Source organism: Lissotriton vulgaris, unplaced genomic scaffold, assembly GCF_964263255.1.
Source record: "Lissotriton vulgaris unplaced genomic scaffold, aLisVul1.2 SCAFFOLD_375, whole genome shotgun sequence".
NCBI classification, from domain to species: domain Eukaryota; kingdom Metazoa; phylum Chordata; class Amphibia; order Caudata; family Salamandridae; genus Lissotriton; species Lissotriton vulgaris.
This window is the reverse complement of record NW_028244278.1, coordinates 428,752-447,011: the sequence shown is the minus strand read 5'-3', so window position 1 is coordinate 447,011 and position 18,260 is coordinate 428,752. Positions and strand designations below refer to the sequence as shown.

The 18,260-nt window shown below is 53.4% G+C and overlaps 1 protein-coding gene across 1 annotated transcript in view; it reads left to right on the top strand.

Annotated features, from left to right (window-relative positions):
• CUL9 (cullin 9) overlaps positions 1 to 18,260 on the top strand; it is a 443,484-nt gene that overhangs the window by 286,910 nt on the left and 138,314 nt on the right. The window contains exon 30 of the mRNA XM_086948773.1: positions 13,784 to 14,040. Within this exon, the coding sequence (XP_086804899.1) occupies positions 13,784 to 14,040 (257 nt within the window). The remainder of the gene's footprint in view (positions 1 to 13,783; positions 14,041 to 18,260) is intronic.

Sequence of the window (18,260 nt, the reverse complement as noted above, 5' to 3'; positions counted from 1 at the left end):
CTGGGGGACATAGATGTGGCGCTACAATATATGGAACAGATGGAGGTACCAACACTATCTCCTGAAACCTGCTCGGCGCTGGAAACGGACATCACGTTAGACGAGATATCCGAAGCCATAGCAAAATTGAAAACGGGCAGGACGCCGGGCCCTAACGGGTTCCCAGCGGAATTCTTTAAGAAGGCGACAGATCTCCTGACACGCCACCTTAAAAACCTCTTTACTGAATCATATCAGCAGAAGTCGCTGCCACCGGACCTCGCGTTGGCCACCATTGTGCCGATATACAAGGAAGGCAAACCTAAAGAGGATTGCGCATCCTACCGCCCCATTTCCCTCCGTAATATGGAAGTGAAGGTGATAGCGACGATCTTAGCAACCCGCATGAGATCGGTGATCCCAGACCTTGTCCATATGGACCAGTGGGGGTTTCTCCCTGATAGAGCGACAAAATTAAACCTTAGGCGCACGCACAGCTGGTTGCAAGAGGTCAAGGGGAGGAGCGAACCGCACTGGTTCCTCTCACTCGACGCAGAAAAAGCGTTCGATGCGGTGCACTGAGCCTTCCTCATGGCGGTGCTCCAACGGTTTGGTTTTCGGACCAAAACTGCGTGGCTGGATACAACTCCTGTACACTGCCCCGAGAGCACGAGTGAGAGTGAATGGGAGACTATCCCGCGAATTCAAGGTTGAACGGGGTACACGCCAGGGGTGCCCGCTGTCCCCCCTCCTATTTACACTAACTATCGAAATCTTGGCGCTTAATATAAGACGGAACCCGGACATCCAGGGCTTTTCACTAGACCCCTCAGTGGCTGTGCAGGAGAAAATATCACTTTATGCCGACGATGTACTGCTTTACATCACCAATCCCGACATAACAGTGCCAGAGTTGTTTAGGGAACTGGACAGCTTTGGGGCAAGAGCAGGCCACACCATAAACTGGCACAAGTCGGTTCTCTATGACCCACAGGGGAGGGAGCAATGGGGAGACGTCCCTGAGCGCCTGGTCACAACCTCCACAGGCTTTCAATACTTGGGAGTATATATTACCCTGGACAAGAAACTATCATTCTCCAAAAATATAGACAGAATCATGGGGGACACTGTGCAGGACATGGATAGATGGAAACGGTTGCCGCTCACGCTTTTGGGCCGGGCGGCAATGTACGAAATGATTACCCTGCCCAAGTTCCTCTACGCGCTCCAAAATGAATACTACCCGCTACCGACCAATACGATACAAAAGATACATGCAGATCTTCGCACCTTTTTATGGCTGGGAAAGCAACCGCGGATAGCCCCGCAGACGCTCCAGCGACACCAATACAGTGGGGTTTTCTCCCCACCTAACTTAGATGCCTACTACTGGGCGGAACACCTGACTCCGATAAACGACTGGATCCATGTCCCGGCGGACCACCCGACATATGCACTCGAAAGATATAAACTGTCACCCAAAAACATTTTGTATTATCTGTACGGGGGTAAGGTGAGGAAGTCGCTCCTACCTGCGACGGTAATCACATTGAAAGCTTGGCTGCAGGCCACCAAACGTACACGATGGGAAGGAAAACCCACCAGACAAACACTTATGGCACTGCCAGTGGCTGAGAGAAATTGCTAAGCTCAGGGGCTTCCAACGGTGGGACGATATCGGTATATCAAACATAGGCGACGTGATCTCCAGGGGGGAATTGAAGTCATTCCAGGCACTCCGGACTGAATTCGGGCTCCACCATTCACAAATGTTCAAATACACGCAGCTGAGACATGCCTGGAGGGCACAAAATATCACACTTACGGAAATACCTGAATACGCACCACTAGAGGGCAGACTCCTCCAAGAACATATAGTGGGCAAAGCGGTTTCCCTCACTTACAAAACCCTGACTAATAATACACTGGGTGACTTGGCGAGACTTAGGGGCATATGGGAGGCAGAGGTGGGGGTGATGGAAGATCTAGACTGGGAGATGGTCCTCATGCACCCTCGAGAAGTAGCGATCAAATCTAGGTTACGTCTCATTCAGTTAAACGTGCTTCATAGGACGTATTTCGACAGAGTACGTCTCCTTAAAATGGGGAAAATAAGCGACCCAACATGCCTTAGGTGCTGCCGACAGCAGGGGGACTTCTACCATACCATATGGGGGTGCACAAACATACAAACCTATTGGTCACACATCTTCACTGAACTCGTGGAAGTTTTAGGGGTGGAACTTACGCAGGAGCCTAAACTGGCCCTATTGGGCATGACCAACGAAGTAGACCTGCCTCGACCTCTGCTCATTTTCCTGGTACTAGCGTTGGTAGTTGCCAAACGAGTAATAGCAAAATATTGGGGGGCCGCAGAATCGCCGAGCATTGAGGAATGGAGACGGTGGCTAGACATCTATATGGCAGCGGAGAGGGTAACATATAAGGCGAGAGGGTGCCCCAAAAAATTCCGTAGAGTGTGGGCAAAGTGGAGACAATATCATGGTCTGGAGGGGGGGCAGTGAGGAGGGCACCGGAGGGAAGAGGAGGAGTGAAACTTAAAAATGTCATGGAATTGGACCTGTATTCACTGTGAACCCCGCTGTGAGGTACCTCGGGAAGTTGGGAACAGGTTGTAAATTAGAAATGCTAAAGAATGCGGTTACGTGGGGGGAGGGGTGGGACGGGGTTGGAAGGGTTGCACATGAATATGTATATGTAAGCGGAGAATAAGCTTCGAAAGCAGCCCAAGGTGCAAAACGTGGCTCGGCACAAGCCTGTCGCATTTGCGGCAGTTCAGTTGAACTGTTGGGGGGGGGGGGGAGGAGATGGGGGTTAATGGGGACTAAATTCAAACAGAAAAAGCAGATGTTCAATATGATTTGGAATGCCAATGCCGGCTCCGCTGGTATGCCCTCAGCACGAAACTTACAAACGCCGCCCAACCTCCGGGGTGTGGGCTGAATGGCCGTGTGACACTGTGTTCTACATACTGACTCTCCCGCGTCTGGGACGGCTGAGATATGCATACTATGCTGTTTTCTTTCTTTGTATCTGCAATAAAAATAATCAAAAAAAAAACACTGGTGCTAGTGACCTCGTTAGCAGGAACCCAGCACATGTTCAGTCATAGTTGCACCAGATACCAGGACAAAAGGGGGGGAGGGGGGATTATTTCAAAAGAGGCACTTTCCTACAAATACATTACAATCATCCATGTGTGAATTAACTGCAGTGTCAACCACCAGCAAATAAGAATCTGTTTAGCTTGATAGTAGCCGAGGAAACATTTATTAGTAACTGCACTAATGTTGGGTTTGAGAGAGGCCTGAAAGACAAGATAAAGACTATGTATTTACCCTGGATACCCGGGCACGCTGTCAGCCAGTGATGGAAGAGTATCATCAAGGATTGTGAAGCATGTCTGTTCTTGATACCTAAAATGATCAGCAACATTTCAGTTGATAGTAGTTTTGTGATGGCCTGACTTGAATGTCTTGCTGTACAGTTGTAAGGCTGCTTTGGGGCTGTGGATAGAGCATGTATGTACATTTGGTTGCCGCCTGCCTAAGATTGAATGTGAATCTTGAGGTTCTTGCAGAGTTTGACCAGATGTCTTTGTAAATGTTGAACCAGGCAGGTGAGAGGGTGAACCCCTGTGGCACTCTGTCTTAATGCAGGTCGAGGAGAGTGCACAGATCCAAGCTTCACCGGTCTATGGTCTGATAACAAAGAGTGGAACCATTGTATGGGAGAAGGCGAACCCCTGTGCACAGATCCTAGTTTCATCGGTCTATGGTCTGATAACAAAGAGTGGAACCATTGTATGGGAGAGGGTGAACCCCTGTGCACAGATCCTAGTTTCATCGGTCTATGGTCTGATAACAAAGAGTGGAACCATTGTATTAGAGAGGGCGAACCCCTGTGCACAGACCCTAGTTTCATCGGTCTATGGTCTGATAACAAAGAGTGGAACCATTGTATGGGAGAGGGTGAACCCATGTGCACAGATCCTAGTTTCACCGGTCTATGGTCTGATAACAAAGAGTGGAACCATTGTATGGGAGAAGGCGAACCCCTGTGCACAGATCCTAGTTTCATCGGTCTATGGTCTGATAACAAAGAGTGGAACCATTGTATGGGAGAGGGTGAACCCCTGTGCACAGATCCTAGTTTCATCGGTCTATGGTCTGATAACAAAGAGTGGAACCATTGCATGGGAGAGGGTGAACCCCTGTGCACAGATCCTAGTTTCATCAGTCTATGGTCTGATAACAAAGAGTGGAACCATTGTATGGGAGAGGGTGAACCCCTGTGCACAGATCCTAGTTTCATCGGTCTATGGTCTGATAACAAAGAGTGGAACCATTGTATGGGATAGGGTGAACCCCTGTGCACAGAATCTGAAAGAAACACGTTAGTGTTAGATTCCTTACCTTAGAATATCCCCAGGCGTCAGTCTGGATCCGGAAACTTTTGCGTAGCAGTACCCCTGCGCGTCGGTAGGCGTCGTCTGCAGGCGTCCCCTGCGGCTCCGCGTCCGTCGTCGGCGTCGTGCGCCGTGATGACGTCGCTGGAGTACATAGACGCCGCCTCCGCGCGCTGACGTCAGTTCTTCTTTTTTCCGCGCCAGTGGACGCAGATCTGAAGAGCAGTACTCCGGTCTTTGACCAAGTTTTTTCGATTGTCTTTTTCTACTATTGTGCCTGATAGGATGCCAGGATTTAAGAATTGCGATGGCTGTGAGCGCACGATGTCGGTCACAGACCATCACCGCCTCTGCCTCCGGTGTCTGGGCCCCGACCACGACGTGGAATCCTGCGTCGACTGCCGGGCCCTTACCAACAAGGCTAGACGGGAGCGGTCCCGCAAGCTGCTGGAGCTCCGGGTGTCGGCCCCACGTCGGGACCGGGAGCGGTCCCGGTCCGGCCGGAGGTCGAGAGAGCGTTCGAGGGAGCGGTCGCGGAGCCGCGCCGGGCGCTCCGGAAGTCGACGCCACTCGTCATCCTCGTCAGGTAAGAAACACAAGAAGTCGGGGCGTCGTCATCGTACCCCCGACTCCCCCCGACGCTCGCGCGATGCGGCCGGGGGCTCGGGTGACCCCATCCCCGCGGCTCCGCGAGAGTCGCCGGCGCGGCCTGCCTCATACCCTCCGGTCCCTGGGCATGGCGCGACGCCTGAGGAGATCGAGGCGTTCCTCATGGCCATGAGGGCGCTCGCTTCTCCGACGGGGCCTACGGCGCCTTCGGGCCCAGTGCTACCGTCTGGGGGCCCTGGCGGTTCGGGTGTCCCTGCCTCGGCGCCGTCGGGTGCTCCGGCCCCGGCGCCGCCGACGGCTCCGACCCCGGCGCCGCAGGGGCCTTCGGGATCGGCGCCGGCTGGTCTTCCGGCCTCCCCGGCGCCGTTGCCATCGGGGTTACCCCCGACGCCGCCCCCGCGCGGCGCCGGTTCTCCGCTGCCGGTTCCGGCCGGCGGTGGGGTTCCGGCGCCGGCTCCGGGCGGCGCCGTCCCCTTACCTTCTCCGACGCCGGACGCGGCGCCGGACGGGCGTCGATCGACGCCGGCCCCGGCGCCGATGGGGCCCATGAACCCCGAGGAGCCGGTCTTCATCATTGACTCCGAATACGGAGAGGATGAGGAGTACGGTGAAGGTTGGGAGGGGTCCGAGGACCCTCTGGCTCGCGAGTGCCAGTATGACCCGGACTGGACAGGTGACTTGGGGGATGCCAGTGGTTTGGACGACTCCCCTAACCCTGGTTTGATCTCTCCTCCAACCGTGGCATCGGTGGAGGGAGCTGCCTATTCTGTGGTGCTGATGAGGGCTGCCAAGGCCTTAAACCTTGAGCTCCCCGTCGCGGCCGTGAGGCCTAACATCCTCACCGAGGTCTTCAAACCGCAGTCGTGCCCTTTGGAGCCTCTGCTGCCGTTTAATGAAGCCTTGTCTGACGTTCTGTTGGGCACGTGGTCCAGGCCCGCTTCAGGTGCGCCTGTTGATCGGAACGTGGCCAGGCGCCACCGTCCTTGTCCGGACGACCCCAAGTACCTGTCTACCCACCCCACTCCTGAGAGTCTGGTGATCCAGGCCTCGACCTCCCAGTCCGCATTCCCGTCGGCCCCGCCCGACCGGGAATCCAAGAGGTATGACCAGTTTGGCAAAAAGGTCTTCTCGTCCATTAGTTTGGGCCTGCGGTCTTGCAACACCGCCTGCCTCTTGGGCCGCTACACCCACTCTGTGTGGGATACGGTCGCGGAGCTGCTGCCAGAATGCCCCATGGAGGTGCGGGCAAAGCTCGGTCAAGCTGTAGCTGAGGGCCGGGATGCAGCGAAATATTCCATTCGGTGTGGTCTTGATACGACCGACTCGCTGGGCAGGGCTATGTCTACGACGGTGGCGATTCGTCGTCACGCCTGGCTGAGATCCGCCAATTTTTCGGCTGATGTCCAAAATACCCTGATGGACATGCCGTTTGATGGCTGTCACCTGTTCGGTGACAAAGCGGACCACGCGCTGGAACGCTTCAAGGACTCCAGGGTCACGGCCAAGTCCTTGGGTCTCTCGACCCAGCGTCAGCAACCGGGTTCGTTTCGTCCCTTTCGTGGCCAAGGAAGGGGCGCCCCCACACGTGCTGCCAGCCACGCGCCGCAACAATCCTTCCAACGCGGTGGCGGCCGTGGAAACCGCCGTGGTGGCGGTCGGGGACAACGGCGGGGTCAGACCACACCTTCCCCCGCAGCATCTACCCCAAAATCCTCCTAGTCCGTGCTTTCGGCCCCATGTGACGCCAGTGGGTGGCAGGGTTCGCCATCACCACGCTCACTGGCGCACGATCACTTCGGACAGGTGGGTGCTGCAAATTGTCCGAAGGGGCTACTCCCTCCCCTTCGAGACCTCTCCTCCAGCCATGCCACCGCAGAACCACCGTGTGTCGGGGGACCACTTGACACTTCTGCAGGAGGAAGTTACGGCCCTCTTGGCCAAGGGGGCCATCGAGCGCGTTCCTGGGCCAGAAGTAGGGCGTGGTCGTTATTCCCACTACTTTCTGGTGCCCAAGAAGGACAAGGGGGGCCTACGTCCTATCTTGGATCTCAGGAACGTCAACGGCTTCCTCCGGAAGGAGAAGTTCAAGATGTTGACGTTAGCTCAGGTCTTGGCTGCTCTAGACCCGCAAGACTGGATGGTAGCGTTGGACTTGCAGGACGCCTATTTTCACATCCCCGTCCTGCCGGCCCACCGGCGTTACCTGCGGTTCACGGTAGGCCAGGAGCACTTTCAGTTTATCGTGCTCCCCTTCGGCCTTACCAGCGCCCCACGGGTGTTCACAAAGGTGATGGCGGTGGTCGCAGCCCATCTGCGCAGGTTGGGGGTTTCAGTCTTCCCCTACCTAGACGACTGGTTGTTGAAGGCGGGCTCGCCCCAGACAGTCGTCCACCACCTTCAGATGACGGCAGACCTCTTGCACGACCTGGGGTTCTCCATCAACGTGCCGAAATCACACCTGTGTCCCTCTCAAAAGCTCCTTTTCATCGGAGCGGTTCTGGACTCGGCGCAGTTTCGGGTTTATCCTCCGGAACGGCGGGTTCGGGATATTCAGGCTTTGATTCCCATCTTTCAGCCGCTATCCCGAGTCTCGGTCAGGTTGACGCTGCGGCTGCTGGGACTGATGGCTTCCTGCATCCTTCTGGTGCATCACGCCAGGTGGCGGATGCGGGCTCTGCAGTGGGACCTGAAGTTTCAGTGGGCCCAGCATCAGGGCAACTTGTCCGACCACGTCTTGATCTCGGAGGGCACTGCGAGACAACTGCAGTGGTGGCTTACGGACCGCGATTGGGTCAGGGGCAAGTCCCTCTCCCTTCCCCAACCGGAGCACGTTGTCGTGACGGATGCGTCCCTCCAGGGCTGGGGTGGCCACTTGGGAGAGGCAGAGATCAGAGGCATCTGGTCTCCGGCGGAGTCCCGGCTCCATATCAATCTGTTGGAGCTGCGGGCGATTCGTCTGGCACTGAAGGCATTCCTCCCCTTTGTCAACGGGAGTGTAGTGCAGGTGTTCACCGACAACACCACCGCCATGTGGTACTGCAACAAACAGGGCGGAGTGGGGTCGTGGACCCTTTGCCAGGAGGCTCTGCGCCTCTGGCAATGGCTGGAACGTCAGGGCGTGACTCTGACGGTTCAACACCTGGCGGGTTCTCTGAACGCCAGGGCGGACGAACTCAGCCGTCGGTGCTCGATGGATCACGAATGGCGTCTGAACTCGGACGTGGCGCAAGGCATCTTTCTGCAATGGGGAGAGCCTTGGTTAGATCTATTCGCCACAGAAGAGAACGCGCAATGTCATCAGTTCTGCGCGTTGGAGTTTCCAAGACGGCACTCGCACGGCGACGCCTTTCGGCGCGAGTGGAGTTGCGGTCTGTTATACGCCTTTCCGCCTATACCACTTCTGCCCAGAGTGCTGAAGAAGATCAGGCGCGACCGGGCCCAAGTTATCCTTGTGGCTCCAGACTGGGCTCGAAGGTACTGGTATCCCGAGCTACTCAGCATGTCAGTCGGTCCCCCGATCCGCCTGCCCCTTCAGGAGGACCTTCTGTCGCAGCAGCAGGGGACGGTCCTCCACCCGAACCTGTCCAGTCTCCACCTCCATGCTTGGAGATTGAGCGGCGGCAGTTGAGGCCATTTGACTTGCCTCCTGAAGTCTGTGATGTTATTCTGGCAGCCAGGCGTCCCTCCACTAAGTCGGTATACGCCTGTCGGTGGAACAGATTTGTGGCATGGTGCACAGCAAAGGCTGTGGATCCTCTTTCTGCCCCTCTTTCGGAGGTTCTTCTGTTTCTTCTTTCTCTTGCCCAGCAGGGCTCTGCTCTGGGCACTATCAAGGGCTACCTTTCTGCCCTTTCAGCCTTTTTGAGGCTTCCTGATCAGCCTTCTTTGTTCAAATCCCCGATTGTAACTCGATTCTTGAAAGGCATCACTCACATGTTTCCACCTGTTCCGTTTGTGATGCCTCAGTGGGATTTGAACCTGGTTCTAACTTTCCTGATGTGTGCTCCCTTTGAGCCCCTTCATTCTTGCCCTCTCCGTCTCCTGACTTTAAAGACGGCTTTCCTGGTTGCCATCACCTCTGCCAGGAGGGTGAGTGAGCTCCAGGCTCTTTCTGTCCAACCTCCTTTCCTGTCCATTCATCCTGACAAGGTGGTTCTGCGGACTAGACCTTCTTTCCTGCCCAAGGTTGTTTCGGCCTTTCACATCGGGCAGTCCATCACCCTCCCTTCCTTCTTCCCGCCTCCGCATCCTTCAAAGGATGAAGAGCGGCTCCATCGTCTGGACCCAAAACGTGCGCTTTCATTTTACATGGATCGCACACGCCAGTTCCGGGTGGATGACCAACTGTTTGTTGGCTACGTGGGTGCGAAGAAGGGACGGGCGGTTTGTAAACGAACCATCTCTCGATGGGTCGTCCTCTGCATCAAAGCGTGCTACTCTTTGGCTCGGAAGGAGCCTCCTGTTGGGCTGAGGGCCCATTCCACTCGGGCCACGGCGGCTACTACTGCCCTGGGCCGGGGAGTCCCCTTGCAGGACATTTGCCAGGCGGCTACGTGGGCCTCGCTGCACACCTTTGCGAGGCACTACTGCCTGGACAGTCAAGTCCGGAGGGATGGCTTCTTTGGCCGTTCTGTCCTCCAGGACTTTCTGGTGTAGTTTTGTATTGGTTCGCAGACCCACCACCGGGGTTGGTATTGCTGGGGTATGTATTCTAAGGTAAGGAATCTAACACTAACGTGTTTCTTTCAGATGAACAAGTTACTTACCTTCGGTAACGATATATCTGTAAGAAACATTAGTTAGTGTTAGATTCCTTACCGAACCCACCCATCCTCCCCGTTCTGCGAACTGATACCTAGGGTTAAGGTCATCCCTTTCAGGGCCCTAGTTTGTACATGGCACCAGTGTTGGTTCTCTCATGGCTCTGCGTCTCCTGGCGCGGAAAAGCTGTGTGCAAAGAACTGACGTCAGCGCGCGGAGGCGGCGTCTATGTACTCCAGCGACGTCATCACGGCGCACGACGCCGACGACGGACGCGGAGCCGCAGGGGACGCCTGCAGACGACGCCTACCGACGCGCAGGGGTACTGCTACGCAAAAGTTTCCGGATCCAGACTGACGCCTGGGGATATTCTAAGGTAAGGAATCTAACACTAACTAATGTTTCTTACAGATATATCGTTACCGAAGGTAAGTAACTTGTTCTCCTAGTTTCATCGGTCTATGGCCTGATAACAAAGAGTGGAACCATTGCATGGGAGAGGGTGAACCCCTGTGCACAGATCCTAGTTTCATCAGTCTATGGTCTGATAACAAAGAGTGGAACCATTGTATGGGAGAGGGTGAACCCCTGTGCACAGATCCTAGTTTCATCGGTCTATGGTCTGATATCAAAGAGTGGAACCATTGTATGGGAGAGGGTGAACCCCTGTGCACAGATCCTAGTTTCATCGGTCTATGGTCTGATATCAAAGAGTGGAACCATTGCATGGGAGAGGGTGAACCCCTGTGCACAGATCCTAGTTTCATCGGTCTATGGTCTGATAACAAAGAGTGGAACCATTGTATGGGAGAGGGTGAACCCCTGTGCACAGATCCTAGTTTCACCGGTCTATGGTCTGATAACAAAGAGTGGAACCATTGTATGGGAGAGGGTGAACCTCTGAACGCTGTGAAGAAGCAATGCAGCGGGATCGTGAGGCCCACGGTGTCGAAGCAGTCCGATAAATCACCGCTACTTAATTCATAGCATAAAGGTTATCCTCACAGAAGCCTAAAAGGGCAGATTCCGTCCAAGCTGCTTGACTGAATCCAGTATTGAAATTGAAATTGAAATTGAAAGGCTCTTATATAGCGCATGGCTACTCGGAAGCATCCCAGCGCTTGAAAACTAAGTAGAAGGGTGATACAGAAATTAAAAAATGGGGAAGGCTGATTTTATGGCCTAGGAAACAATGCTGTTTTTAGCTGTTTTCGGAACACCAGCAAGCTGGGTTCTAAGCGAAGTGATAGCGGAAGGGCATTCCACAGCTTTGCTGCATTTCGGGAGAAGAGGCGGTCCCCAGATCGGACTTTGTTGGTCCTGGGTGTTATGAGGAGATTTTGTTGGTTAGAGCGAAGGTGCCTGGATGGAATGTATGGTCTGATCATATCCTTCAGAATGGGGGGGCCATTCCCATAGAGAGTTTTATGGACCAGACAGAGAGTTTTAAAATGGATTCGCTCTTTTATTGGGAGCCAGTGTAGGGTCCTTAATGCAGGGGCTGCAGTCGTACAGCGGCTGGTGCCGGTGAGTAGCCTTGCTGCGGAATTTTGAGCTATCTGCAGTTGACGGATGACTGAGGTAGGGGCTCCTAGGTAGAGAGCATTCCCGTAATCCAGCCTCGATAAGATGAGGGACTGGACTATGGTTTTCTTCGCGGTTTCAGGTAACTGGGGGAGAATTTTGCGTATGGTTTTTATTAGACCTAAGCACATAGCCACTGTCTTTTTGGCCTGAGTTTTAAAGGAAAGCTCCGTGTCGAGCCAAAACCCTAGGGTTTTTATCTCCGTTTTGGGTGTAGGTCTAGGTCCCATGCAAGGAGGCCACATAGAGGGGGTGTTAAAAGTGGCCTTTCTTCCGAGCAACATCAGCTCGGTTTTTCCTCCATTCAGTTTTAGATGGGAGGCATCCATCCATTCTGCAACTTCACCCAGGCAGCTACAAAGATTGTTCTGAGGGGAGTCCGTCTGGGTGAGGGAGACTACTAGCTGGGTGTCATCAGCGTAGCTCACCAGTTGGATTCCGAAGGGGGCTACTACCTCTGCCAGAGGGGCCATATACACATACTCTATCTCCCACCCAGCATGGGTGGGAGATAGAGTATTGTTTTCATTGGAAAAATCTTCAAGTTGGGACTAGATTACATTCTCTACTTCAGACAGCACTGGAAAGGTGGCAATGCAGCAGATGTTGGAAAGATCACTTACTGAGGGATGAGATTTTTGAGCAGAAGGGAAATGTATCTTCCTCAAGGACGGGCGCTACAGCAAACTTTTAAATTGAAAGTTTCCTGAATGTTTTAAATGAGGAGCGAAGCAGAGTGCTTCTTGTTTCAAGATCCATGCTGGAGCAGGTTCGCACACAGAATCGGGGGCTTTCAGTTTGTATAGTCAAGAAAGGATAGCGTAAGTTGCCGGTTCTAAGATGAATTACTGCTGTCGTCACTGCTTGCTGTGGCTTTTTACCAGTCGCCAACAGCGAACGCCGAGCCGACCGATGCCACTTTTCGACGCACAGGGTACCGCTGGCGAAAAAATTCTCCAGTCTGATGCCTGGGGGCAAATCTACGATAAGGAATCTATAACTAGCCTATGTTTCTTACAGATATATCATTACCGAAGGCAAGTAACTTGTTCTTCTTCTCCAAATTCTTTCTTGCTGATGGCAACATTTCTTTAGGTCCCTGAGCTTGGTTGAATACCAGGGTGCCGAAGGGTGGGACCTTTCATTGACCTTTTTTGTAGGTGGAGCACGTTTAATAGCTGCTTCCTGAATCAATTAAAATAATTCGAGGGGGCAGCATTTGGGGCGTCGGAGAAATCAGGTTCAGTCGTTTTAAGAGTCCTTACTAGATACGTTTTGTTAGCTTTACTCCAGGGCCTAACTAATTTGGTTTGAGTAGGTTGTTTCAAGGGTCCTTTAGTATTACTAAAAGTAGCATTGAATTGCACTGCCATGTGATCAGACCATGTTAAAAGGAGTATGTCTCCCTTCTGAAGTTCAGATAAGGTTGTAAAAATACTATTAAGTGTATGTCCTACTTTATGCGTCGGGGAATGTATCAATTATTTTAGCTCAAAGCTTGATAAGTTATCAATAAGAGCATTTGTATCCCTATTATCCTCTAAATAAACATTTACATCCCCTAACAGTGTGAAATTGCAAAATTGCACACTTCCTTCTAAGAAATCACTACGGTCATCTAGGAAAATGGTCCTTGGGCCCAGGGGGTCCATTGTCATTTACATTACATCTAAAAGAGAGTACTTCAAAGTCTGTTATATTTTCTGGGTCATATTCAATCTGTAAGGAGTTTTTATAAATAAGTGCTACACCACTGCTGCGTTTACCTGTGCAATTTAGTCTATATCACTAGTCTATATTGCTACAAAATAAAATGTAAAAATTGCAATGTCACTCCATAGCAAACTTGGAAGTCTGGCCCACTATACAGTCGCCAGCATCTACGTTTTTATTCAAATGTTTTGTATTCACATTGCATTTGCTGAGCTTGGAAAGTACTTTGGAGCGCTTTGGAAGGGAGAGGATAGTCTCCGACCAGGAATGAGCAGAGTTTGACATTAGCTCTGATGAAGCCCAAAAACAGCCAGGTTGGGGTGGGGGTCTCAGTCCTTCCCAATTTTCATAATCTGGTGCTTTGGGATGAATCGGGGAAAGCGCTCCCTAAGGGAATTCTTGACTTGGTAGAGATCTATTTGCAAACCACTTGAACCTTACCAAGTGTGTGGACGGTCTTCTTCGGGTTATCTTGCCAGCAAGGTGTGAGTAACTGCTGTAAAACATGAGTGCATCCAGGCCCTTTAAATTAGTTACTTGTGTAGCCGTGACTTCCTGGTAGTGTGAGTGACTGGTGTGAAGCGGCAGACTGTGCTAATGTTCCTAGGGCATGCTTCGTTACAGATGAAAACAATCCTTTCTGTACAGAGTAAAAATGTCCAGGGCTGTAATCCTAAATCAGTGCTTATTTTCTCTCTCCTTCTGCAGGTGATTGATGCTTGCCAGAAATGGGAATCTCGCGCTCCTCTCAAGTTTCTCAGCTTCTGCAGCAGTCACACAGACGTCTTGTCGTGTGTGATGCACCTCATCAACCAGGGCTATGTCCGACGCAACGATGATAGCCCTCACATCCTCGAGTACGTCTCCAAGGACCCCACCACTCCACACAAGGGTCAAGCGCATATCGTTTTCCAGACACCAGAGAGGAGGCAACAGAATGACAAGTCCAAGATTTCTTCCCTCAGGTAAAGCCAGTGCGCAGTCTACTACTAAATTAAACAGTTGCCTAGTAACCTTTCTTTGTATTCATCGGTTTGCCTAATAAGCTCAAGGTGCATAGGCTGATTGTGAATGTGCTTTGGTGAATCATGGACTGTACGCCTGTGGCATGTAATATCCTTGCACTGCACCCCTTCTTACCTCCTGTATGAGTTCGACTGCAAGGTTTCAGTGGTGTAGGAAATGTCCTCCCTACGTTCAGGTTAACCATTTATTGTGTTCTTTCTGAACTGCTTGTCGCCTACACCGCACTGCCCTGCTATAGATGGTCATTTGTAATTTGACAATTCGTTCTCTCTGTACCCAGGTTCCTCTGCCTTCCTTCTTCCAAACACCTTCACTGTCTCCCAAACCTCTTTGTTATAAACTCTAGGGAGGGCCTCTGTACAGCTCTCACATTATCTTTAAACTTTCTTCTTCCTAATATTTTCTCACTTTAGCAGCCTCTCTCACCTTCATGTTGTCCAGAAAATGGCAGCTTTGCTTATTCTAGGTCCCGCCTATCGACCGCCCGTTCTCCAATCATTTAAGGAGTCTCCATTGACTACCTTTGGTCAAAAACACTGCTTTTTGAATGCAAGAATTGTCTCCCACTTTCCTCTGTTCTCAGACAATTACTCAAGTCTTGATGGTTTTCCAGAAAAGTTTACCTCATTTCTAAAATTTTTCATTTTTTAGCTCCTGTTAGCTTATTTTTTTGCTTGTTATATTTATCTGAAAGAGACACGTTAGTGATAGATTCCTTACCTTAGAATATCCCCAGGCATCAGACTGGATCCGGAAACTATTGCGTCACAATACCCCTGCGCGTCGGTAGGCGTCGTCCACGGCTCCGCGTCCGTCGTCAGCGTTGTTAGCGCCGGAATGACGTCGCTGGAGTACTTAGACGTAACCCTCGCGCGCTGACGTCGGTTCTTCTTTTTTCCGCCCCAGCTAGCGCAGATCCGGAGAAGCTCTACCCCTTAGTCACTTTTTGACTAAACTTTTTTGATCTTTTGATCTGTTTTTTCTCGAGTCGTTCGACTCCTACAGTGCCGGTAGGGATGCCCGGGTTCAAACCCTGCTCCAAGTGTAACCGAATGATGTCTGTTACCGACCCCCATCGCGGGTGTCTTCAGTGTTTAGGCCTCGACCACGACGACCGTACCTGCTCCGATTGCCGGGCCCTGACGTCTAAGGCTAGGCGGGAGCGGTCCCGCAAGCGATTTGAGATCCGGCAGTCGGCCCGCGCCGTTCGAGGTCCCGGTCCCACAAGAGGTCGAGGGACCGGTCGCAGGGTCGGAGTCCTCGTAGCTCTGAGAGTCGACATTGGTATTCGGGATCAAGATCCTCAAGTAAGAGGCATGAGAGGTCGGAAAGGCGTCATCGCTCTTCCGACCCACCCCGATGCTCGAGCGACGCGGCCGGGAGTTCGGGTGACACCATCCACGCGGCTCCGACGGAGTCGCGAGCGCCACATCCTGCCCCACACCTTCCGGTCCCTGGGCACAATTCAACGCCTGAGGAGGTCGAGCGGTACCTCATGGCCATAAGGTCCCTCCCTCTTCTGCCGGGTTCTGCGGCACCTTCAGGTCCAGCGGTCCCGGCTGGGGGGCCTAGCGGGTCGGGTGCTTCAGCTTTGACGCCGCCGGGTGCTTTGGCCCGACGCCGCTGGCCACTTCGGTCCTGGCGCCGCAGGCCCCTACTGGATCCACTTCCGGATCCGGGTCGTCGCCGGTCGACATCACGACCTCACCGACGCCGGCCCCTAGGGTGTCACCCCTGGCGCCGCCTACGGGCGACGCCGTCCACATTCCTGCCCTGGATTCAGTTCCGGCGCCGCTCTCGACTTTGTTTGGAGATTTTTATTTCCACGAACCGGCCCCATCCTTTGAACCTGAATTTCAGGTGATGGGTGACGAGGGGGATTGGGAGGGGTCTGTGGACCCTCTGGCACAGGAGTGCCAGTCTCAGCAGGACTGGACATGTGAGCTTGGGGATGCCAGTAGCCTGGGCACTTCTCCAGGCACTGGTTTTGTCTCCCCTCCAACCGTGGCTACAGAGGAGGGGGCTGCCTACAGTGTAGTGTAGACGCGGGCGTCCAAGGCCTTGAGCCTGGCGCTCCCCGTCGCGACCATGAGGACTAACCTCCTCACTGAGGTCCTTAAACCGCAGGCAAGCTCGGCTGAGCCTCTGCTGCCCTTTAATGAGGCCTTGTGTGACGTTCTTTTGAGCACTTGGTCCAGGCCCGCTACAGGTCCGCCTGTAGATAGGATCGTGGCCAGACGCTACCGCCTAGCTCTGGGTGACTCTTGCTACTTGTCCACCCACCCCACCCCCGAGAGCCTGGTTATCCAGGCCTCGACTTCCCAGACTGCATTCCTGACAGCTCCGCCCGATCGGGAATCCAAGAGGTACAAACAGTTCGGTAAGGAGGTGTTCTCATCACTGAGTTTAGGGTTGAGGTCAGTCAATGCCGCATGCCTCTTGGGCTGCTACAACTACACTCTGTGGGACACGGACACGGTTGCGGACGTGCTGCCACAATGTCCGGAGGAGGCTCTGACTAAACTCGCCCAAGCCCTTGCGGAGCGTCGAGATGCGGCACACTATTCTATCTGGTGTGGGCTGGATACCACGGACTCACTGGGCAGAGCGATGGCAACGTTGGTGGCAGTTCAATGCCACGCCTGGTTGAGGACCGCCAACTTTTCGGCTGATGTCCAGGCTACCCTTCTGGACATGCCGTTTGATGGCCGTCGCCTCTTTGGCGACAAGGCAGACCATGCGCATGAGCGTTTTAAGGACTCCAGGGCTACGGCCAAGTCCTTGGGCCTCTCGGCCCCACGCCAGCAAATGGGTGCCTTTCGCTCCTTTCGTGGCCAAGGAAGGGGTGCTCTCACACGTGCTGCCAGCCATGCAACGCGAACTAATACACAGCACGGTGGCGGCCGTGGAAACCGCTGTGGCGGCAGTCGGGGACAACAGCGAGGCCAGTCCACACCTTCACCTGCAGCATCCGCCTCAAAACCCTCCTAGTCTGTGCTTTCAGGCCCATGTGAAGCCAGTGGGGGGCAGAGTTCGCCATCACCACTTCCACTGGCGCACTGTCACGTCGGACATGTGGGTGCTGCAAATTGTCCGGAGGGGCTACTCCCTCCACTTCGAGACGACCCCTCCAGCCATGCCACCGCAGTACCACCGCGTGTCGGGGGATCATTTGCAACTTCTGCAAGAGGAAGTTACGGCCCTCTTGGCCAAGGGGGCCATCAAGCGCGTTCCTGGGCCAGAAGTAGGGTGTGGTTGTTACTCCCACTACTTTCTGGTACCCAAGAAAGGCAAAGGGGGCCTGCGCCCTATCTTGAACCTACGGAACGTCAACAGCTTCCTTCGGAAGGAGAAGTTAAAAATTCTGACATTGGCTCAGGTCTTAGCTGCCCTGGACCCAGGAGACTGGATGGTAGCTTTGGACTTGCAGGACGCTTATTTCTACATCCCCGTCCTGCCGGCCCACCAGCGCTACCTGCGGTTCACGGTAGGCCACGAGCACTTTCAGTTTACCGTGCTTCGGCCTTACCAGCGCCCCATCGTGTTCACGAAAGTGATGGCGGTGGTCGCAGCTCATCTGCGCAGGTTAGTCAAGTCAAGTCAAGTCAGAGAATTTATATAGCGCACTACATACCCAGAGGGTCTCAAGGCGCTAAGGAAGGGGAGGAGGATTACTTGTCAAATATCCACGTTTTAAGTTGCTTTCTGAATGCTAGGTGGTTCTGGGTAAGGCGAAGGTAAGTGGGGAGTGAGTTCCATGTTTTAGCAGCCAGGTATGAGAAGGATCTGCCTCCCATGGTGGTCTTGTTGATGCGAGGTACAGTGGCGAGGGCTTGGCTGGAAGAACGTAGTTGGCGGGAGGGGGTGTAGAAGGAAAGTCGTGAGTTGAGGCATTCTGGTCCGATGTCGTAGAGTGATTTGTGTGCGTGGGTTAGCAGTCGGAAAGTGATTCTCTTGTTGACGGGTAGCCAGTGGAGGTCTTTCAGGTGACCAGAGATGTGTTCGTTGCGTGGGATGTCTAATATGATTCTGGCTGAGGCGTTTTGGATTCGTTGGAGTTTCTTCTGGAGTTTAGCGGTAGTACCTGCGTAGAGGGTGTTTCCGTAGTCCAGTCGGCTCGTGACCAGAGCATGGGTGACTGTTTTCCTGGTTTCGGTGG